Here is a 24,327-nt window from a genome sequence, read left to right as displayed (position 1 = left end):
AAATCAAAACTACACTGAGTTTTCAACTCACACCAATCAGAACGGCAGCCATCAAGAATACAAACAATAATAAATGCTGAAGAGGATGTGAAGAAAAAAGGAACACTGTTGGTAGAATTGTAAATTAGTACAACTACTGCAAAAATCAAGTTCTCAAAACACTGGGCATGGGACCACCATATGACCCAACTATATCACTAGATCAGAATATGGAACAGAACATGAACATTAGGAAGAAAGGTGGTAAATTTCAAATACAGCCTGAAGTTTAGTTAGTAGTACTCTAAAAATGTTAATTGTCTTAGTTGATAATTGGTTTAGTTATTAACATTAGAGGAAGTTTGGTAAAACATATACATGAACTCTCTATATTATTTTTGCAAGTTTTCTATAAGTTTAAAATAATTCTAAAATAAAAAGATTTTTGTAAAAAGTTGTCCAACAATTACCTCTAGCAGAAGTGAACTCCAAATACAGAGTTGAATTGTTTTCATATTTCAAGGGATGTACCTATGGTATATATTTACTGTTCCAGAGCATTTAAAATGAGAACATGTCCAAATTAGTTCTATAAAGTTAATGCAAACCTCACATTCAAATCTAGCAATATCATCTTAAGGAAGAAAACTACTATCTAACCTCACCCATGAATACAAATTCAAAATCCAAATAAAATACTAAAACCTTAAATACATCTCAAAATACCATCATAATGCAGTACACTTACTTCTAAGAATGTTATGATAGCTTACTATTATGAAATTTACTAAAAATATGGGGCAAAAGCATTTGATAAAATCAACATTCAACTCTTATTTTTAAAATCACAAGTCATATACTTTTTAAAAATATATTTATTTTTTAGTTGTAGTTAGACACAATACCTTTATTTTATTTATTTTTATGTGGGGCTGAGATCGAACCCAGGGCCTTGCACGTGCCAGGCAAGCGCTCCACTGCTGAGCCACAACCTCAGCCCACAATTCACATACTTTAAAGTATAAAAGAATGCTTTAACATCTACTTCAAGATAAGAGGTCAGAAACTTAAGTATCACCACTGTTATATAATATCACTTTTTAGGATCTTGCCAATGTAATAAGAATAAGAAAAAAGATGTTCAACTATTAAAAGAGGAAATGCTGCTACTGTAATGTGATAATGACACAGAAGCAATTAGAACACAGGATTCATTAAGTGGAATTCTTAAAAAATTAATAAGAACTCATAGGTTTTTCTATATAACTATAGTACAAAATGTAACAGAAAAGATCATGATTATAAGAACAACCAAAACCATAAATACCCAAAAATAAACTCAACAAAAGTGTCACAGAGGGAAACATGTTTCAAAATAACTAAGAGTAAGTTTCAAAAGTATCACCATAAAAATAACATAATGTGACAAATGTTAATTCATTTGATTTAAATTAATATTTTTTTTAAAGATTAAAAGGTGGTAGTTGAACCACAGTGTCAATGTAGTAAGAGTCACAAAACTGTTCACATTAAAGTGATTAACTTTATATTATTAAAATTTAAAATTGTTTAAAATATTTATGTTGAAAAAAGAAAATTGCATATCTTTGCTTATGAATATAATAAGAAATTCAAATAAATAAAATAATTTGAAAGAAAGATTATACAATGTTGACAAGAATAATAAAAACAGATAATCTCATACTTCTGTATGCAAAAGTATAAACTGGTAAACCTCATCACAGGACAACTTAGCAATACTTGTCAAAACTTAAATACACATAACTTTTGAGTCAGCAATTTTTCTATAAATTTCTCTTACAGAAAATATATATACATAAATATGTGAGTGAATGTATGTGTGCACACAAAGTACTCAATGTGGAACAGTTCTCAACAACAAAAAGCTAGAAACAACATAAATACTGAAAAATAAGAGACTGATTAAAGAAAGCATGTCAATATTATAAAATACTATGTAGCCATACTGTTAGTGATATAATCATTTTATTAAAAAATATTTTATAAAATAAATGTATATGTATATGTGTGTGTTTATAAAGCAGCATGTGCATACTTCTAAAAATTACAATGTACTTTTATCTAAGTGGTATAATTATAACTATGTCTTCTTCCCTGTGTTTTTCCTATGTTTTCCAAATTTTCTACAATATTTATGTATTACAATTAGTAGGGAAAAATAATACAGTCTTATCTGTAGTTGAAAGGAACTCCAGCATCATGTTGCATTAAGTATTAAATGCACAATGTATGTGAATGTGCATTGTAAATGCACTTCTTCATATATAATGTGCACCCATATGCATTAATATGCATTGCCTCTAAATTCTATATTTGCCAGTGGCCACCTTGCAAAACTTAGAATAAATGCTTTTCATTTTCATCAGCTTCAACCACAGTGTCAAAAAACTCAAAGCTAGGACTGTAGCTCAGTGGAAGAGTGCTTGCCTTCCACGTGTGAGGCACTGGGTTCCATCCTCAGCACCACTAAAAATAAATAAAAATATTGTGTCTATCTACAACTAAAAAAAAATTAAAAACTCAAAGCTGCAACCAATAATGTAAAGACATTCTGATGTTAGGTCAAGAATTGAAAGCAACACTCCATTTTTGGAAAGAAGAAAGGAAAAGATCATCCTGGCAGGCATGAGGGCAAGATAGCAAGTTGATCTTGCAAGCCTTAAATCTCCTGTTTTATCCATGGCAGAAAACAGTGTCTACTTTTGTTTCATCGACTTTTCTTTATCCCCATGAGAAATATGTTATAGTATCTATATACACACAATGGTCTATTGCTTAAGTAAGCCAGGACAGCAAGGCAGGAAACTAGGGTATATGTTTTAAAGTTTAGATCCTTGTCTAATCACATATCATCAGCAAGAATTCAAAAGTGGAGCTCAATATAAACATGCCATATGTGGGATCTGCACACTTACTATTCCCCCAGAACTTCTCAGCTTTGAGCAGCCAGTGTTCAGACTTGAGAAAATACTTGGTAGCCTTCATATCTATTTCCGAGAGCCTTACCACATCTGGGGGGTGGGAGGGAATGGAAAATGTACTTGTGATCATGGGTGTAAACAGCCTTCATCACAGGGACCCTGGGAACTGCCCAGATCCATTATAAGGAATTAAATGTTTTCAAATCTCTATGTTGATGGCTCCCAAAATTCCACATAGGAGAGGTTTAAAGTATAGTAACTTGGAAGAAAGAGGGGCTTGGAGCAGTGGCTTTCACATTTTTACTTCAGTGTTCAGTAATTGTTACTTTCTCATTGTGACCTTTTACAAGCATATGTGAACTGTGCATAAATATAAGCACACACATTTACAGTACTAAAATAAGAGTTTTATGAAGCAATACATACACTGTGTGATACACCTTGTTCTATTCTATTATGTTATGTTCCAATGCATTCATTCAATTTAAACTTCTACCCAAATTTCATTAAAATTATTCTGTTAGTCCATCACCACAGCAGCAACCTGCAATTGGAAAAGTATTGGGCAATGGGTGTTTGGGGCTGCATTTATGATCATTTGGAGTCTGAGATAGAGCTATGCTAACCCCCTGACACCACAGGTACACTGTTTAATTTTGCTCTCATTGAGTTCTTTAAGAAGAAAAGCTTGAGAATTTATGATATGTTATAGAAGTGTTCCAAATCACAAATTTCCAAAATCATATTTACAGAAATCACTTCTATGGGTATAACTCAAATGTCTGACTTTTCCTTCCAATCCCTCTTTGACACCTTGGCATAGTAACATTATTGGCACTATGGGGGAAGCTGGAAGTGGAGTTACCATAGGAAGAACTGTTGAAGAGTTCAATGTTGAAGAAAGCGTAGTCTCCACTGGTCATGCCATGTCTGTGTGCTGCCAGCATGATACTCCTGATGGTGTCACCGCTCGCACACATGATCACCACTGGGGAGAGAAACAAACAACAAATGTGAGACACCCAACACAGCAGACAGTAAGCATGCAAAACCAGTCTGGAGTGCTGGACATGGGACAGGGTAGTTAAAGGGTCCTGAAGCATCTCTCACATAAGGTACTTTCTACAGTAGTTCCCTTTCTCTGCAGGAGAAATGTTCCAAGGACCCACCAGATGCCTGGAACTGTGGATGATGCCTATCCCTATATATACCATATTTCTTCCTATAAGAAAATACCTATGATAGAGCTTAATTTGTAAAGTAGGCAGAGTAAGAGACCAACAACAACAACTAATAATAAAATAGAACAATTATAATAATATACTATAACAAAAGTGTTTAAAAACCCCTTGAATTGTTTATTTTTAGAATTTTTCATTTAATATTTGCAGATCACAACTCAATACAGGTAACTGAAACCTCAGCAAAACCACAGATAAAGAGGAGACTACTATATTCACAAAGAGGAAAATGGTAACTTTATGGAAATTAATAAAAAATCACTGAAAGAAATTATAAGGAGGAATGCTTCTTTATATTTTCTCAATATTTGTACCTTCAAATTAAAGGAACAATAAATCATTTAAACTATTTCACTTAATATTTATCCCTTTGACGCTAACACTGTTATAGAAAATAGTGTAATATTTGTTGAATTAAAATGTATCCATTTATGCATGCCCAGCTCCTATAATAAATACTTGATAAACTTTTATAGGTAAATAAATGAAATTTTTCTAAATCAAAGATTTGCAATCATAATCTTTAGTGTTTTCTAGTCTTCCCATAAACTAAGGTTGTATTTAAAAATCAAAAACATAGTAACTTTATTGAGGGAGATCTAGCAGAAACCACCATAAACAAGTGAGACAACATCACCAACTGAGGAAAAGAAGGCTCACCAGCCTCCTGACAGAACACAGCCAGTAGGCAACCGGCACCTTGTCAAGAGGAAGTAGCCGCAAACCCAGCTGGGGACAGACTGTGGAATAACTTACATGGGCTCTTTAAAATGGTCAACTTCATGAAAAACAAAGACAGGTTGAGGACACATTCTAGACTGGAAGAGACTTAGAAAATGAAAGAACGAAAAATGCCCTTTATTGAGGAACAGCTCTGCATATTTATAGAGCCAGGGGTGGTTTGACAGTTATGACAGTTTAATGGTTGAACAGTTTGACAGTTGGCATGGGGTGCTTTCTGATTGGTAGGTAACGATCATGTGAGTCAGCAGGGCTAGTCTGATTGGTGGGTAAGGATCATGTGAGTCAGCAGGGCTAGTCTGATTGGTGGATAAGGATCATGTGAGCCAGCAGAGCTAGTCTGATTGGTGGGTAAGGATCATGTGAGCCAACAGGGCTCACCATTGGACGGCTCTTCTCGGGGGATGAGGAACTCAGTCTTTGGAGCTGGGCAACTCCCAACATAAAACATGGCAATGTATGATACTTAATTGGACTCTGGACCTTAAGTATATATATGTAAAAAGGGGAGGGGGGGCATTGTTTAAACAGCTGGTGAAATTTGACTAACTCCTGTGAACTAGATAATAGAACTGCATTATCACTTTTCATGACTCCTCCTTATTCTTAGGAAACATACCCTTAAATATTTAGGAGTAAAGAAACAATGATGGGGTTGGGGATGTAGCTCAGTGGCAAAGTGCCTGGCATGCACAAAGCCCTGAGTTCAGTCCTTGGCCCTGGGGGAAAAATCAAAAGAAACAATGATTGTGGGCTGGGGATTTAACTCAGCAGCAGGGCACTTCCCTAGCAAGTGTGAGGACCTGAATTCTATCCCCAGTACTGGAAAGCAGAGGAGAAGGAGGAAGGAGGGCTACAAAAAGGGAGGAAGAAGAGGAAAAACAATCCTGTGCTTATAAAAATACATATTATATTTCCCTCTCCCTCTCTCTCTCTCTCTCTCTCTCTCTCTCTCTCTCTCTCTCTCTGTGTGTGTGTGTGTGTGTGTGTATGTGTGTGTGTGTGTGTGTGTGTAAACAGAAAAGAGGAAGGGAAGGAAGGGAACAGATTTGTATTGAAAAAGCAAAATGTTAATATTTACAATTGGTGAAAATCTGGGAGAAGGCTGTATAAAGGTTCTTTAGATTTTCCAAAAGTGCACAACTATTTCAAAATAAAGGGATTTTTCCATTAAGCATGGTAGTACACACCTGTAATCCCAGTTACTCCAGAAGCTGAGATAAGAGGATCACAAGTTCAAGGCCAGCCTGAATAATTCAGTGAGACCTGTCTCAAAATTAAATTTAAAAAAGGGATGGGGATGTAGCTCCATGGCAGAGTGCTTGCCTTACCAGTATATGCAAGGCTCTGGGTTCAATTCTAGTATCTCAAAATGAAAGGGTTTTTTCCTAAGTAATACATTAAGTAAATCACTAGATTTTCCCATTATAAACTAAGAAAAAGTACTAACTGCTTTTCATACTTAATAGCATGGCAAATGCATTTCCCTTAAAAAGCAAACTCAGTGGCTATAGAAAGAACATTTTTCTGGCATATCAGAAGATGCAGTGAGTTCCATACACATTTTACTGTCTGCATTTTAAAACATTATTTTCAGGTTGTCTCAACACAGAGGAAATAGTTAACAAGATTCCCATGTTCCCTTTTCATGTCCTCTCAGTTTATAGCCACGCTATGGGATTTGAGAGGCTTTAAGCAGCTCCAGATGATTGTTGCCTGACACCTAAGAGGGACACCAGCTGAAGTAAAGTGAGGACTTGGCTGTTGTCCAATTTGGTCACTTCTGATGGTCCCAGACTCCGCAACCATGTATTTGCTGCATACACACTGTGCAGAGAAGAGACCCACAGAGACCTGGGTTTTGTAAACCATGTTATCACGATGCATGCCAGACCTCCAAGATGTTTATGTGCTTGGTAAAAGCAGGGGTGCTGAAAGGCTATGCCTGAGCAGCTTTGGCAACCTGCATGGAGGGCTGGGCTCTTGCTGATATTTCATTTACTGTACATTAACTCAAGAGGGTTAGGTCTTGATTCTGTCATTTCGTATTACAGAAGGGCTTTGTGCATGGGATAAAAGCTTTAGAGAACAAGTTTTTAAAACAGTGTAAAACTGCTAATAGACCTATAACGATGGGAGCAGATATTGCTTATGCTTGGAAATACAGTTATATGCATTTGGGATAAACAAATGTCATGATATCTCAGTGGGGAAGCTCTCAAAGAAACTCCTAATTATTCATTTTGACAGAACCTTGTTTTAGCTCTCATTCAAATCTGGCCCTTTCACTTAAAAAAAAAAAAACAGTCAAGATGTCCCACAAAATAGCCAGCTAGGAGGTAAGGCCAGACAAGTTTGAAGAACATGGATTCCAGGAATAAGTGTCTCCAGAAAGGAGCCAGGAAGCTCTATCTGGCTGCCTACTAGACAGTCCTTATCATTTTTTAATCAACTACTTGTAGTCTAGGATGTATTTCTCAGTTCCCATGTGCAAAACCTGATTCTGCCATTACATAGAGAGTAATGTCATTGCTTAGGGGCAGATTTCCAATAACCTACATCAGATATTTATGGCTGCAGATTACTTAAGTTTCATGGAGACCTGAATGGCCATGAATATATTTGGGTCAACTTGCCCTGTACCTTGAGCATGACAACGGGGTGGGGGAGGGGGCAAATGATGAGCAGTAGGATGCCAGTGAGGATGGAATTAGAATCAAAAAGATCATTTGAAGGATTCAGGCATCCAAAGGCATGAGCCACTGATAACCTTAAACACCCACATAAGAGCTACACCTGCCTAGGACTGAACAGACTATGCCTCAGAGCCAGAGCACATGCTTCCCCAGGTCATGGGTGTGTTCTGCCCAACACTGGCTTCTGTGGCTTCTTCTCCTATCTTTAAACTCCTGGCCCATCTCCTCCTCTCTCCCCATCAACACTACCCCAAGCCTTCTGATGGGCACATTCTTTCTTTAAATGTTAGTACCCACTTAGTCTGAGCAAAAGTGTTATAACACAGCATTTATCTAACTATGCAGACTTTGATTATTTTCAATCTTACCATTTTGTGTTAACCTTGTGATTTACTCTCAAAAGGAACCCCTAATTCCCAAGTTCATGGGCAGCTCACTGTCTCTCTTGAATAAACCAAATCCATAACATACATTATCATCAAGTTTCAGTGCAAGTTGAAGCAAGTATTTAATGACTCTAGCAAAGCAGTCAGAATGCAGAATCCCAAATTTTTATGATGCTCTCTGATCTCCTTCAGTTGTCTTATTCATGCCTAAGTAAACAGCAAGTATTTTTAGGGACTTGTCTTTATACAGTTTATCAAAAGGTTTTAAATAGTTTTCATTGAAATAGCTTTCTCTTCCTATTCATGTCTAATCAGTTTATACAATAACTAATTAAATTAAGTAATAAGCACAAGTGGCATAAACAGATTTGGAAAGTATGCAGAGAAGTATGAGAAGTGCCTAGAAAATTCCAGAGAAATATACTACCCACCAGCATCAGTAACATTTCCCAGCAAGAGGAAAAGGAGAGATTGTATGTTTGGTGAGTCTGAAAGAAAACACTGGGCGCTCCAGGCCCTGTCCTCTTTCTTCCCCTTTGAGATATGTCTACTAACAGAGAGTACCCTTTATGGGTTACTGCTCCTGGAGAGGGAAATTACAGCTTCAAAGCACTGGCTGTGATTTGGTAGATGTCTCTGCCTAATTTGGAGAGGAAGTACTAGTAAGCAGGCCCTTTTAGCATCAGATCTAAATGCACGTTCTCCAATACATTTAAATAATAATAAACAGGACATTTTCATATTCTCCATCTGATTTCTGCACCTATGTTCCTTTTAATTCTAAATTTGGAAGGGAAAAAGAGATAGATGTTACTGCATGGAGGCAAGACAAAGTGTACTATATCCTGCAAGCCAAAAGTGTGATAAAACAAATGAAAAACCCAAACTCAATAGTAATTTTGGAAGAAATGCAAAAATAAAAATCTGAAAACCCTCCAACCATGAAAAATAAAAATTTAAAGATAAATCAGGTGGTATGTAGGAAAAAATCATAAAAATAGAAGATCAATCCAAATAAGAAAAAAGAATCTAGAAAGAGAAAAGCAGTGGGGATAAAAATCTTCAAAGAAGGAGATGTGGCTCGGTACATACATAATAATACACACATACACACATCACAAATAAACACTCATCAAAGAAATAATTTAAGAAATTTTCCAAGAATTACAAGACAAGAGTTTCTGGAAAGAAGCGGCCTACCAAGAGTAATAAGGCAAAATACTGGCATTAATGCACATCCTAATGAAATGTTAAAACACTGGGAGAAAAGAGAAGATTCTAGAACTTTTCAGCAGAGGGGGGAAAAGATAAGATTACTTCCAGAATCTGAATCTATTCAAGCTTCCTAATAGTAACATCAGGATTTAGAAGACAACAGAACATGTTGTCAAATGAAAATTATTTCCAACCTAGAATTCTACAATCATGTTTAAAGGCAAGATGAAGAAATTTCCATTTGTGACAAGTCTGAAAATTCTCATTCATTCTTTCTCAGAAAGTTCCTAGATAATATGCTTCCCCCAAACAAGGGCTTGAAGCAAAAAACAGGAGCACTAGGACCTAGCTCAAAAATAGAGGTGACTAGAGACCTAGGAAGATATTAAAGGAACAACGCAGAATGACAATTATGAAGTGTAGCTCAAACACTACTACACTGAAGCAGCTCAGGAGCTTAAAACAGATAATTTTGTAATGGTTTAATTCTAAGTCCATAGGAAACTAAGAAAACAAACAACAAAAAAAAAGGTTGTTTTTGTTTTTGTTTTTGTTTTTAATTTTTACCCTAAGCCTGAAAGCGGAGCAAGAAAGATAGTGTCATCCTAGTAACCTGCATGTCTTGACTGTGAACAGTATTTAGAAGAAAATAATGATATTGATACTGAATACTGAGCTAAACAAAATTTTGACAGGTCCATGTTAAAAGGAAAATGTGTATGTGGTTAACAGACAGTAGAAGCGACCTTGATCATCATCTTCCATAAAATAATCTGTTATTTAGAGATATAAACACAAATGACTATAAGAAAGCTACATTAGCTAAAAATGGTTGCCTCTGGAAAGTCAGAAATGAGGAGTAGAAAGCAATGAAAGTTTTCTTAATCATATTTGTATAATTTTCTGATTTTAAATTATGTGTGGCTTATAATTATTTTTGCTAAATTAAAATCTATTTTTTTTCAAAAAAAGTTTTCTCTGGCTGTTTTCTACATTTAATAGTAATAGATATTGTTTGCAAAAATGAGATATATCTTCTTTTTTGTTGTTCACAAAGCACTACCTTCTCTGAAGGTCTGGGATTTCTGCATTGCAGCCTACAGTGCTTCTCTTTTTCCATGTTATTCTGGGTAAGTTATTTTACACTTATAGTGCATTATTTAGAAATTCTGATCAACCACTTTATCATTTACCACTCATTTACCCCAGACTATTAAAAATGGATGATTCTTGTATTGATTAATTACTATTATCTCTACAGATATTACCTAGGCCCAGTTTGATGACATATTAATAACTAAAATAATAAAACTCCAGTTTTTCATTTTTAAAAAAATCTTGTGTGTAGAATACTCTGAGTACTGTATTTTATAAGGAATATAAACGAAAAACTCCTGGCTTTAATTGCTTGAAAAAATGACTTAATTCTAACTCTGTCTTTTTAAAGATAAATCTATCCGTTGGGGATATAGCTTATTATCTATCATGTAAGTGTGGGATATTGAGGGCAGTGCTCATATGCATATGTGAGTCCGTTTTAAATAAAGACCATTATTTTAAAAATGTATGCTCAGTCATGTGTATGTTGGTGACATAAGCTAAAGACATGAGAGGAAAAATGGTTTTAAATTATTGACTTACATTTAGTAACTCCCTAAGATGAAAAAACAACTGAAGTCTTTTAGTGTTTATGGATTTAGTACAATCCATAGTTAAAAAAAATAGTCATATGATTATTTGGGATAGTGCCATTGTATAGTGCCATTGAGAGTGCCATTTAAGAGATTAAAATATTCATTTGGATTTAAACATGAAGTCAAGCATAGCACAAAAACAAGTGCTAAATGTTCTCAACAAAAGAAGGGGCAAAGGAACTCTCCAGAGAATACTCTAGTTCATAATGCTTAATAAGGAATTTTCAAAGGCAGAAATACTGTCAGTTACTATACTTTTAAGTATAGTATAGTTTAAGGTGTATAAACAAAACAATGACTGACTTTCATTGCTTGAAAAAATTAGTCCATTCTATCTTTTTTAAAATAAATTTACCATTAAGCGTGGAATATTGAGGGTAGTAGTCAGATGTACAAGTGAATCTATTTTAAATAAAAATCATTATTTCTAAAAAAAGAGCCTATGCACAAATCAGAACCATCAAACATCAGTTTGAAGAGGCCTAATTCTCACCAGAGTCCCTGTGCCTCAGGGTAGGAAGCTCCTGCACAGTGCCTTGCACAGGTAAACCCAAGCTGGTAAGTTAAGACACCAGATCCCCAAGCATCTGCTTCTCAACCCAGGGTTTTCTCCCATGGCAGGACCTTCCCTTCTCAGTAAAGGTGCTTATCATCACATATATAAAGTAACAACCATTATGATAAAACCACATTTACTGAGCCCTTACTATGGGTCTGGCACTGTTTCAGCACATTCCAGGAGTTAGTTCCTCCCATCATCCCAAAGACCAGGCACTCTCCCTAACCCAATTTTACCTAAAGAGTCCCAGGTACAGAGTTCAATAGCAGCCCAAGATTCACCAGGCAGTGAGTGGCTGAGCTACAGACTCCACTGAAACTGAACCTCCTATTTAACACATTAACTGTTTATGGTAAAGTAATAACTGAATGTGTTTGTAGAAGATCCCCTGAGATCTTTATTATCAAGCAACTTTCTCTCCTGAGAGTAAGGAATTTGGAAGGTAGGGAAAATGGTTTAGGAAAGAAACTATTTTATTTCATATTTCCGAATATATGTCAGGTCCTTGTTGGAAATATATTTTAAAGTAAGAATCATAAAAATCATAACTTTATCACCTGTAAGGTATAAACCTGAGCCCAGGAAACTTTCATCGCTAAATTCAAATCTAGAAGGAAAAAAAAAGCAGAGTCTTGGTAATATCTATGAGGCTTTGAGATATATATAGTACGTATATAAGTTTTATATATAATGTGTAATATAGACATATATATATAGACATATATATGTCTATATAACACAAAAAGGGGGGAGGGAGCGCGCAGTAGCAACACAAGGCAGCCCAAATCCTCTAAAGCCTGAGGCCACCAGCCCCCCAGGCCCACCACGGGACTACTGCCCTCCCTGTGCCAGGGCCTCAGCAACTCATGTGAGGTTGAGAGGTCCCTGGCTGAGATCTACCCTCACTTGGGCAAACAGATCCACTCTGCCTTGTATCCCACGCCACGTGCGCTGAGGTCTCTGACTGCCCACTGGAACCAGTCCAGCAAAGGCAGCATACACGCGCTTGCAAACCACGGGTCTCGCCGATAGAGAGACACACCCCCAACCCCAACCAGCCCTAAGAAGTCTCCAACTTCTAGTTCCTGGCCCTGGAAAACTGAGAGCTGAAGAAGCAGGTTCCAGGGGCTATAGCAGTCCGAGATCTGCAAGGAGGCTGCGGCAACCCGGGGACCGCAAGGGCGGAGAGAAACAGATGTGGGTTCCCAGGCCAAGCGTGGCGAGTCCGCAGCTGTTGAACACAAATGCTCTTTTTCACAATCAGCAGAGCCCGCGCCCCGCCTGCTTAGCTGGCAGGGATTCGGCGCAGACAGCCTGGAGTTCGAAAGCTCAAAACATGCCAGGCAGCCTACTGTCAACACCTCCTGCCCCTTCGTTCTAAAGGGTGTGTTCATTCAAGTCCGAGGCCAAGATGGGAAGCGGGATGGCTACAGCTTCATCCTCAATGTAGTCTCTGCCTACTCTCACCTGCTTCTGAGGTTCCCAGCCTCAGGTTGTGCTGGCTGGCCCCTATGGCCAAAGCTCAGATGCCAGTCCGTACCAAGATGTAGACAAACCCTGCTTATGGCTCAACCCTGCTCCCCTGGGTGGCACAGGGGTTGCGAAGAGTTTTGCTGGGTTTCACCCCAGGCACTCCAGGCGCGTGCGCACTGAAGGAAATCGGAGGCGGGATTCCCTGAGTGCGGTTCACGCCAACCCCTCTACTACGGAGGAGGAAACTGCACTATGCTGGGATCTCACCACCAACCCCCCTCCTCGCAGTCTACCTGCAGTAAAATGGGCCGCAATAGGGGCTTCCGCTATGACCTTTCCTCGACCATACTCGCTGCAGCCATAGCCACCATTTCCCGTCTTGAGCACTTTATCCAGTTTGGGTATTATTCCAAACCCCCTAGAGACCCGCCGAGAAAATTTGGCGCTGAGTGGAGGCAGGTGGAAAGGAGATTCAATGGCCGCTTTCCGAGAGCGCTCCCGCAAAGTCTAGTTCTGGGCGCTCTAGAGATTGTGATGACGAAAGCCCCGGGGAAAATGAGTGTTGCCCAAGTCCAAACACTACGAAGCATTTTTAGTAGAAACCACAGAAACTTGTTTGTAAGGGGCTAGAGGGGTCATGGAAGGAATGACAGAGCGACACAATGAGACTTTTAAAAGACGCCTGGGGTCTGGGAAAGCGCAGCTAGGAAAATCGAGAGGCCCGGGCGTGAGCCAAGTGGCAGCGCGCAGCTGCACAGCGTCCTAGGACGCTGCCACTAAGCGGGAGCGCACAACAGCAACAGAAAGGGTAGCAACTTCTTTCGGCCTTGGCATGCTTCAGACCCTGAAGCAGGGCACTGGTGGCGCGCCTCTAATCGCCAACCCTGCGCTGGCAAAGAGGGATCTGGGAAGAAAATCCCCGAGTGGTTTGACAGCACCTGTCAGACATGGACCCGCAGAAGACGGCTTTCTCCTTGCCCAGACCCTTCCATCTCCCCAGGACCCTCTAAGTACACCCCTCCACAGCGATGCGCGATCCTCAAAGATCGCTACCAAACAGCTCACACCTGGCAAGTCCCCGCGCACACCCTCCCGGGATCCTTAGCGCCACAGGGAACAGTGAGGTCTGCAGAGGACAGGACCGCTGTGTAAGGAGAGTCGCGGAGAGAGGATGGGTTAGGACCAGGGGTCCGGGACGCGCTCCTGCTCACCTCGCTCACTGGCCTGGATGTAGCGCACGATGTCGTCCAGGTCCAAATCTTTGGTTTCGTCGAAATTGTAGGCAGACGTATGCAAACCCTCCTCCTGGAAAACCTCGTGAACACCCTCGAGGGTAAAGTAACAGTTCCGTTCCAGTTTGTCATCGCTGTAGACGAGCGCAGCGCGGCTCCAATGGTGGTGGCGGAACAAGGCTAGCATCATCTCGCCCATTTTGGCGTAGGCAGGCGCCACGCGCGTGAGGTGCGAGTACTCAGTTTCCTTGTGTTGGAAGCCCGCGGCCAGTGCTCCAGCCGACAACATGGGCAGATCCCAGTGCGACGCAAGTCGGGCCACCGGTGCTGCAGCGTACTCGCAAACAGGCCCCAAGATGAGGTCGGGCTTGGCGCCTCGTGCAGCCGCCACGCGGTCCACTAGACTGAAGAGTGCGCGGTTACCGCAATCCGAGTCCTCGTAGGCCACCTGGAAGCTAGTGCCGGGCGGCAGAAGCCGTCTCCCGGTCCCGTTGCCCTCCACGCTGCGCAGGGCATACTCGATGGCCGGCCGCACCCGAGCCAGTGAGAACAAGTACGAGTCGTCCTGGGGCAACAGCACCAGCACCTCGATCTTCTGAGGAGGCAGCGCCTCTCTTTCCCGGCGCCCGCTGCCTAGGCCCATGCCCCCGCCGCCACCCGCGCCGCCAGCCAGCAACGCCCAGCCGAGCAGGACGCACGCGGAGAAAGTGAGCACCAGCAGGGACGGCATCGTGCCGCAAGAAAGCGGTCGCCTTCGCCGCCGACTCACCCTCTGCCCCCCACCCACCCTTCCTCTTTCTTCCCCACTCTTCTTTCTGAGGTCCCTGCGCCCCCTTGGGCGATCTAAGAAAACAGAATACCCCTTTCACTAACGCGCCAAAAGATAGAGAGGAACAGTCCTTCTCTTCAATGTCACTAGTTTTTTTAAAAAAAGAAAAAGTTCACCGAGTGTAAACCTGTGCGTCTGTAATATACATATATACTTATTATAAATATATATATATTCGCCCTCCCTTTATACATATGCTATTTGCTTAGAGGTGGCTTCTTATTTGGGCGTTGCTAAGGTTGCTTTTGAAAGCGTATTTGTAAAAGAAAAAAAAAAAGTTAGACTTGTCCAAGTGCTTGTAATTGACGGTGCATCTCCTTCGGGTTTGATCTCATTGATTCGCGCCGGTTCCTGGATCCATAGCCCGCGTTTAAATAGCGTGGCAGCTGCGGAGCGTGTTACCACACATGGCGAGCCAAGGACGGACTTGTATTTCCAGGGGGTGGGGTGGGTGGGGGTGGGGAAAGGTGGGGGCTGGGCTGGGGGAGCCCGTCATTAACATTCTTACATCAGGGCTCCTCCCCGCACCCCTTCCTTGCTCGCCGCTCCCCTCTTCCCTAACCCTCACTCTTGGCCGGCCTTAGGCCGGTTCCTTAAACCCTCATCCGCCCACGTCTGCACCCGCAGCAGCCCCTACAGATCCGCGCGCCTCTCCGATCCCCGCCTTTCCCTGGCCACGCTCTCTCCAGCTCCAGGCTTTAAAAGAGGAAATGTGTTTGAAAGTAAGAAATGCGCGCGCGCAAGCGCACACACACGCACATACACACACACACACACAAACACAAACGGGGGGGGGGGGCAGACGACAGGATTGTAAGGAGGGAGTGGTTCTCGAAATTGACAGTTTTGGTGCAAAAGTCGTAGGTCCCCTTTGCTCTCACCTCTTTAATGATCCGTGCACATTCCTCCCTGGTGAGCCTATCCCGGTCGGGCACCTGACCTTTCTGTTCGCCTGGAGAAAGGTCAGAAAACTAGGAGCAAGGTCCCAATGCAGAAGGTTCATTTGAGGGACCGACGTGCCCAGCCGACCCGGGCGTTACCCTCACCTTTCCTTCCCCGACTCCGCCAGCCCCCTCCCTCTGAGCCGCGCAGGTTCACTCTGGGAGTCGCAGCGGTGTCGGGGTCGGTCACTGTGTTTCCGCCTGCAAACCCTCCGCCAACGCACCGAAAGCAAGAAAGCGAAACTTGTTGCTCCCAAGAGCGAGCAAATGATTCGGCTCCTGGAGGTGGCACTAAGCTTGAAATGCGTCGCCGAGACGTTCTCCAGGCTTTGTTTGTTAAACCAGGTAACTAAATAAAGGGACTGTCTCTTCGCTCTGCTTCCTGGAAGATCACCTGAGTGGGGACGAACGCACTCTGCCAGACTGAGCTCGTGGAGATCCATCCGCTTCTTCTCCCGAGTGCGCTAGGCACTAGGCTGGAGGCTAGCGATGCCAAGGAAGGTCCTGCTTCCTAGACCCAGTCTATTCACTGGTCACGGCCACTACGGCAGTAGAGACGCGGTGGAAACAGAGGAGCATCGCAAGGAGTTCGCCGGCAGCTAGGCAGGTCAAAAAGGAACTGGACCCTCTGTACGCCTTAACACACCGAAGTCATTTGCACTGTGAACGTGCTGCATTGCACGAGAGAATTCTAACACTTAAGTCCCGCAAATTAACATAAATTGAAAAATGTTTTAAAATGTTCTTTCATTTGACTGGGCGTCCCAGTCCACAAATTTCTATTAGTCTTCAACGTACGCCCTCTCTCGGCAGAAGAAGCTTACATCTTAACCCCGGTGCCACCGCCCAGGCGCTTTTTTTTTTTTTTTTTTTTTTTTTTTTTTTTTTTTTTTTTTTAACGTTAAGGCCCTAAAGCGCCCTCGCTCTGATTTGTGACCGTGAAAAGGCAAATTGAGGTTTCCGGAGATGTGGCAACTTTTGGCATCAGCTCTCTTCGCTCTTAACGACTCTCCTTATCGCTCTTTCTGGCATCATAACTGTAATTATGGGTAACGTCTCAGCCTCTTGGTCTTTTAGATTTCAGATTATGCACCGTTTTTGCCTAAATCCTAAAGTAGGAGCTTCTAACTCCTAGGAGAACTAATTTAGAGCTGCCAACCAGTAGCAAAAGCAGCATCTATATAAAATGTAATTCCAACAAACAGGTAATGCACACACACACACTGGAAATTTAGATTTAGCGCTTCACAGCAATTAAATCCTTCCTGAGCTCTAGTAGGGCGGACGTTTGTTTATAGGATCATAGTTACTTCAAAAAAAAAAAAAAGACAACAGCTAAATCCAGAATTCCAAGGGTCTTAATGGATTTCAACTGGTTGCCAGGAGACGTGAAGGACAGAGGTTTCCGATTACTCCCCGTTATGCCCAGTGTCTGGGGAACACCCGCCAAGGGCGATATGATTCTGCAATGTGTGATGTGGGCTTACTCGGGAGAGTCTGGGGTTTCAGTGGCAACCGGCATGAATGCCTCTCCTATCCCAGTGCTGCCCAGCTTCTCCCGAAGGTCAGCTGCAGGGCAGTGCGATTACGTTAGGGTGAGCACCTTAGCCTCAACTTCCAGCTTGTCACTGAACAGTTCTGTCACTGAACACCAAGAAAGCTGGTGTTCCTACCCTTGCACATACTCCAAACACCCCTTGAAAATTCCAGTGAGCAGAAGTTAGGATTCCAAAGAAAGTTCTTCAAATGCAAACAGGCAGAAGATTACAGAAAGACTCACCAAGTATTACAAGTATATGAATTTTAATGGTATGGGCTTGTTTTCTTTCCATTGAATCAGATTATTTTTTTAGTAGCCAGCTGAGAGTTTGTGTAAATATAGTGGAGTTCTGCAAGAAGTCACTCAGCTTGACATCTCCACTTCTCTAGTTGAAGAATTGAGGCCCAAAGAGTATAATTCATACATATAAATACCTCTTCAACCCCTGAGAACATCTTAAGAGGGTTAGAGACAAAGCCAACTCCCACTTTAAGTAACAACATTATTTGTACCGATTTTTTTAATCTTATATATTGCTGTTTCCAAGCTATATGGCCCACTAAAACTTAAAAATAACATCATTTTATAACAGAATTTTTCTAATACTATCATAAAACTAAAACAAGAAAAAAGGAAAAGAATGAAAAATAGAAATAACTCTTCCTTGGACTCAATTTTTAAATATGATTCCTTTTCACTCTGTGAAGCATTGAAATAGGAGAAAAGAAGCATATTTTCATATTTAAAAAAACCACTAAGCTTTTTAATGGGTGCGTCTTTTCTGGCTTCAAATGTCACATGAAAACAAATAAAAGTTATGAAGAAATGCTACAAAATAAAATTAACCAGTTGAAAGCCTGAAGACAATGTTAGTCCTAAATGTGATGTTATAGAAATTAATAGATTTTTTTATAGGTTTAGATATGTTTTCATCAATATCCAAAAACCATGATTTTTAAACTTTAAGCTACTAATATAAGGAGGCAATGTTTCCATAGAGTATTCAACTGCTTAGTTTCCAGCTCTGTGAACTGAAATTTGTGTCCATATATCATTCTGCTTCTATCTGGAAAGGCAGCACCACATAAGGCAACTAGCGTGAATCTATGAAATGTAGTAGAAAAGCTACTGGAATGAAGTTTTCTCTAACCATTCGTAACAATCTCTACCACCCTGCTCCCTCAGAATCCTGGCTGCAACCTTTAAAGTGGACTGTCCAGATTTTCAAGGGGCCTCTTCCTTGTCCAGTCAGCTCTGAAGTCACACTAAAGAACACTCTGACAGCCTATAGCCTACAAGAAAATACCTTCTGGGGACAGAATTGTTGAAAACACACTTCCCCCTAGAGGCAGAAAAGATGAAAAAACATGACACATAATTTAAGAACATTTCTGTAATTTAAAGGTTTATGTGATTTGAAGAGAAACCAGAGTAGTTTAATGAGTGTCAAGATCTTCATTTCCAAAATAGAATTGATATTTCAGAGGGAACTAACTGCCCAAGAAGTGGGAGAAAACTTAACAGACATCAAAAAACTAAATTAAAACTTTGACTCTGGGTTTCAGCTTTTCTTTGCAAGGACTCTATTAATGGACTCCTTTTCTAATAGCAATCGTGACTTTTTCTATTTAAATTTTATGATTCTGTTTCATCTGAAACTGCAGTTAAATGTGGCCTTGAGAAGGCTTCTATTGAAAATCCACTGTGTGTATTATTATCCTTTTAGTCCATCAATTACAATATTCTTTTACTTGAAGATATTCTGAGACAAAGTGGCACTGGGAAGATCTCAGAAAAATGTATTGCTTTTCTGTGATTTGACCTTAGTACTGAGATAAGAATGCAAGCTACCCAGTCTCATTGACATATGGAAAAGTTATTTCGCGTAGATTATTATATTACAAAACAAGACATTACATGACCTCCAAAGTTTCTGTACTTCAACTTCATGGGTATAATATTGACTGCGTTTAATTGGTTTCTTTAGTTACACACTGTGTGTTCTTCCAAAAAGCATTTTAGAAGGCCACATAAATATATAAAATAGAACTTTAGAAAACTTTCACTTAGGATAACATGCACAGTCAGTGGGTCCTACTCTCTTGGGATTTATTTTCCTCCTTAAACCTTTAGTAATGGACCCAAGGCTTGGAAATGTTCTGATCTTCCATCTGAGTTTCCATAACATTCCTGGTTCATGATCACACTGAATTATATTTCCATTTAATGAGGAAGTCTCTCGGAGTTGAAATAAGTCTCCAGGGTTTTGCAGCATAGAAAGAGCACGCACTCAGAAGCCTCACAAATAAGTCCGCACGTTATCTTCTGACCTGTTTGACTTTCAGTTTCCTCTATTCTCACACTTTTAAAATGGAGGTATTGTCCTTGGGTTATAGAATTAGGTTGAGAAAAAAAAATGAAAGCTGAACGCTTGGTATACTGCAGAAAATTAATAAACGGCAGCTCTTGTTATAACATTCCCTTCAATGCCTAGTTAAAAATATATATATATACACATTACACCAAGAAAGTGTTCAATAAATGTTTATGGGATGAATGAATAAATGAATAAATTCAAGGACCAAAAGCAGTAGCCCAAGCCTGAAATCCCAGAGGCTCGAGAGGCTGAGGCAGGAGGATCACAAGTTCAAAGCCAGCCACAGCAACTTAGCAAGGCCCTAAGCAATCTAGAGACACCATGTCTCTAAATAAAATATAAAAAGGGCTGGGGATGTGGCTCAGTAGTTAAGCAACCCTGGGTTCAATCCCAGGTCCAAAAAATAAATAAATAATAAAATAAGTAAATGAATTCAAAACTCTAAAAAAAAATATGATTTATGTGTGACTCAATTGCAACAGACCTTATTTTATAATGTTTGTTTATTAACAGTGAGTGGCCTCCCTGGGGGAACCTTTTTGGCAATCACTTTGGTATTGGCGCTGGATTCCCAGCCTCAGCAATTTCCTGGTAAGCTTGTGACAAGAGCCTGTTCAATCTTTTTTCTCCCCCATAATGGGGCAAAGAGAGCAGGAGCTAATATTTGTCACCCTGCACCTACCCATAACAGCCCCAAGGCTCCTCTAGAATTCACACTGAGAGAACTAAAGAGAATCAGGAGAGACAAGGGTCAATCAGAAGATAATAAAAATGAAGGGGAACAGGAGAGGTGGTGCCAGGTACAGGATTTTGAGGATTGGAAGGGAGGAGGAAGCAGGAAACACAAAGAGGATTGTATTGGGAAGAATGTATTTAATTTATAGATTACAGATGTTAACATAAATGAAGGAGCAACAGAATGTACCATAATGTACTAACTACCCAGGCTATAAAAATGTTTGGCCCAGAGCTTAATGCTCTTGTTTAATTCAAACTTTTTAAACCTCTACAATGTGTCCAGGACTATGGTGTTCTATAGCTTTACCCTATTGTATCAGATTTTGTTTGGAGAAATGAGTTGACCCAAGTTATACTTAAATCTACATAATAGCTACACATGTTATAATGTCAAATACACTAAATTCAAGAGCAACATTATCAGGACAAGAATATGGCAAATTTCAGAAACATCTCATAAAATTATTTATCTGATCTTATACCATAATCTTGAACATTTTAAACTCTGAATTAAATCAGCATTAAATCATTAAAATATAGATTCCATAATTTCTTTCCTTCAGTCCTGTATTCCCTCCTTCAAGAACGATATGTGGATACTTAGATTTTTATTTTACAATGATACATCCACAGAAAGTAAAGATTAAAAAAGAGAAATTTAAAAGAGAAATCATGAAGCAATAAAAGGAAAAAGGATAATTCAAAGAGAAATTAGCTCATATATATAAATTCATGTATATGAAGTTCTAAAATCAAAATTCTCAGAACTTTCAGATATGATCATGTTGGATTTTTGATTGTCTAAACGATGTAAGAGGTCCAAGATCCTAAATACTAATTTTTATGGATTTTTTTCTTCTGTTGTCATTGTTTTGTTTTATTTTGTTTTATGGTACCAGGGATTGAACTCAGGGGTGCTAAACCACGGAACTACATCCCCAGCCTTCAACCACTAAGCCACATCCCTAACCCCTTTTTTTTATTTTGCAACAGGGTCTCACAAAAGTTGCTTAGGATCTTGCTAAATTGCTAAGGCTGCCTTTGAACTTGCGATCCTCCTGCTTCAGCCTCCCAAGTTGCTGGGATTACAGGCATGCGCCATGGCACCTTGACTAAATACTAATTTTAAGTGGCCTTAGCACATTGATTTTTTACCAGCACCTCATCATTCACATTTAATTCTTGATTATTTTCTTGCTAATGAGAAAAATGCACTACACAGATTCTTAAAAACATCAGGGCATTATCTTTTATCATCCTCCAAACAGGAATTAAAGGTGATAAGGAAAATTTCTCTTACCATCATGTGCAATGTTGTGAGATACAGGTTTTTATTTCTTTCCAGCAAGTACATTCCACTTGGCACTATATCTTGGATAGCTGATGCATGAGACCAAAATAGAATAGAATGCCATGAGGAAAACATCAGGAAAATTCTTGACATTTGCCCTCTCATATTTTTGGTGATCATGTTGTGACATCAAATTTCACCCTCACATTAAGGGAGAAAATTGTCTCATCAAGTTGACATTGTTCCTGTTGATTGTTGGTAATTCCTTAACAGTACATGTTCTTCTTTGCTGTTTATCTGACCTAAAAAATATTCTCCTTTCAGCCTTTTTGTTCTTTTTCCCTTTGCCATCTGCCTGGAGAAATAATGAAGACTATGTTAACCTGAACCCTGCTTCCTGGCAGATTCCTGATTGCCTTTAGTTCTGACCTGGAAACAACCTTCTATGTGGATGATTTCTCATAGTCAAGTGTATATAAATGTACAAATTATCTTAAATTGCAAATCATTCAGAGGTCTAGTAAATGAATCCTTTGGGTTCTTTTTGAACCTTAGGTACCAATTTTTAAGTTAGCTGTATCCTTAATCCTAAACACATTCATCATCATTCCCCAGGTCCTGGCCTTATTTGATTTTTCCCTTCATTTCTCTCTTCACATTCCTTTTATTTAGGATCCTTTCTAACATGATTAACATAGGCCACAGATAAATTCACATTCTTGAAAAAGAGTGTTCTTTGTGCATGCATGTATTATTCCAATTGAGAAACTGTACTATATTCTTTTTTATTTTCTGAGAGAGTAACATGGATAGGTCTGCACACATACTAAGTGTAAAATTTATCTCATGACTTTGGCATGTTGCCTAATATTCTACCATACTTTATTTATACATTTTCCAAGATTTTGACCCTTATGTTAATCCTTGCTACCAGAAACTGCCCTCACGAAGATCTTCATCTGTGTTCCCTTATGGACTTACATGACCACTTCCCTGGGTTCATGTTTCTGGCTCAGTGGAATATGCATTTTAATTTTATTTAGTATGCTCAAATTACTCCACAGAATGGCAGCATCAGTTTGCTCTCCCACCAGCTCTATAGAAGGGTTCCCTCAGTACAAACTGAGTATGTTTCTTTTTTTTTTTTTTTTTGAGAGAGAATTTTAACATTTATTTATTTTTTCTTAGTTGTCGGCGGACACAACATCTTTGTTGGTATGTGGTGCTGCTGAGGATCGAACTTGGGCCGCACGCATGCTAGGCGAGCGCGCTACCGCTTGAGCCACATCCCCAGCCCCCTGAGTATGTTTCTAATGCCTGTCGAGAGAGTCTCCATTACCAAAAAGAAGGATTGAATTGTTTTCCTGAGATCCTCTCTAGCTTCAGACTCTTTTTTTTTTCTAGATTAAAAACAGAGTTTGAACACGAAGCCTGAACTTGACCTCTAATCGATCTTGACCAGGTCATTTACTTCTTTCTGTTCAAACACTGTAGACAAAAGAATTTCATGTGATTACTTAACAATTGATTGCCCTAAAAAAATCCCAGTGTTGTTGCCAAAACAGGGAGAAATGGATGATGAATGACCAAAGACAGGGAGATAACTGGAAAATACAGTCATCCCTTGGTATCCATGGAGAATTGGTTCCAGGATTCCTTATGGATATCAAAATCCATGGATGTTCATGTCCTCTATATAAAGTGATGGGTTTACAGAGTGGTGACAGCAATCCAGGAAGGCAAGTCCCAATGCATAAGTACTTCTTAGGCCTCTAGCATGACACTTGCTGATGTCCCATTGGCCACACCATGTCACATGACAAAACCCAGAGTCACTGTAGGAAGGCACTACAAAGGAAGTGAGCACCAGGAGCATGCTTCATTGGACACCATGAAGTAACAATTGACGATGCTAGAGGACCATCCCATAACTTCTTATACTGAAACTGAGTTTCATTAAAAATCACCTAAGAAGAGGTACTACCACTAACTAGACCAAGAACTGCAATCAAGTATGACAAACCCACAAAACGACTTCTCTAGCTTATGCCAGCCTATAGTATAACAAGGGAGCACCAAGGTCATGGGCGTTTAAGATGACACCTCACATGAAGACTAGAGAGATGCTCAGAGCACAGACAATATACAGCAATGGGCTTTGAGCTTGAGCCAGGTTCTTGGAGCTGAGGACGTCTACTGAACAGGGCCCCTGAGCCATGTGAGTGATCTGTGGCAAAGATGGCTAGTTGTCCATCCAATATCCCTTTTTCTTTATTAACAGAACCCTATTTTATTCAAGGCAACAATCTTCCCTGCTTACATTATACTAACTAGCCCCCTCTTGAAACTAAAAGTATGGTTAATGTATGGATAATGAAACGGAAAAGGAAGATGTTGGGAAAGTTCTAAGAAGCCTTTTTTTTTTTTTTTTT

At 40.0% G+C, this 24,327-nt stretch overlaps 1 protein-coding gene across 4 annotated transcripts in view; it reads right to left on the bottom strand.

Moving 5' to 3' along the window:
* The window catches only part of Npr3 (natriuretic peptide receptor 3), a 69,336-nt gene extending 53,288 nt beyond the window's left edge, over positions 1–16,048 (bottom strand). The window contains exons 1-2 of one of the 4 annotated variants that reach the window (XM_040272414.2): positions 15,890–16,048; positions 3,808–3,930 (exon numbers count right to left, since the gene is read on the bottom strand). In XM_040272414.2, the coding sequence (XP_040128348.1) occupies positions 3,808–3,922 (115 nt within the window). In that variant the 5' untranslated portion in view covers positions 3,923–3,930; positions 15,890–16,048. Of the gene's footprint in view, positions 1–3,807; positions 3,931–4,939; positions 5,044–14,158; positions 15,467–15,889 lie in introns of those variants that run through there. The other 3 variants (XM_005325655.5, XM_005325654.5, XM_040272413.2) reach the window with 3 other exon arrangements.
* Positions 16,049–24,327: the final 8,279 nt, after the last annotated feature.

The sequence above is a fragment of the Ictidomys tridecemlineatus genome, chromosome 1, assembly GCF_052094955.1.
Source record: "Ictidomys tridecemlineatus isolate mIctTri1 chromosome 1, mIctTri1.hap1, whole genome shotgun sequence".
Lineage (NCBI taxonomy): Eukaryota > Metazoa > Chordata > Mammalia > Rodentia > Sciuridae > Ictidomys > Ictidomys tridecemlineatus.
The sequence above is the reverse complement of the archived record's forward strand: the minus strand, read 5'-3'. Positions and strand labels throughout refer to the sequence as shown.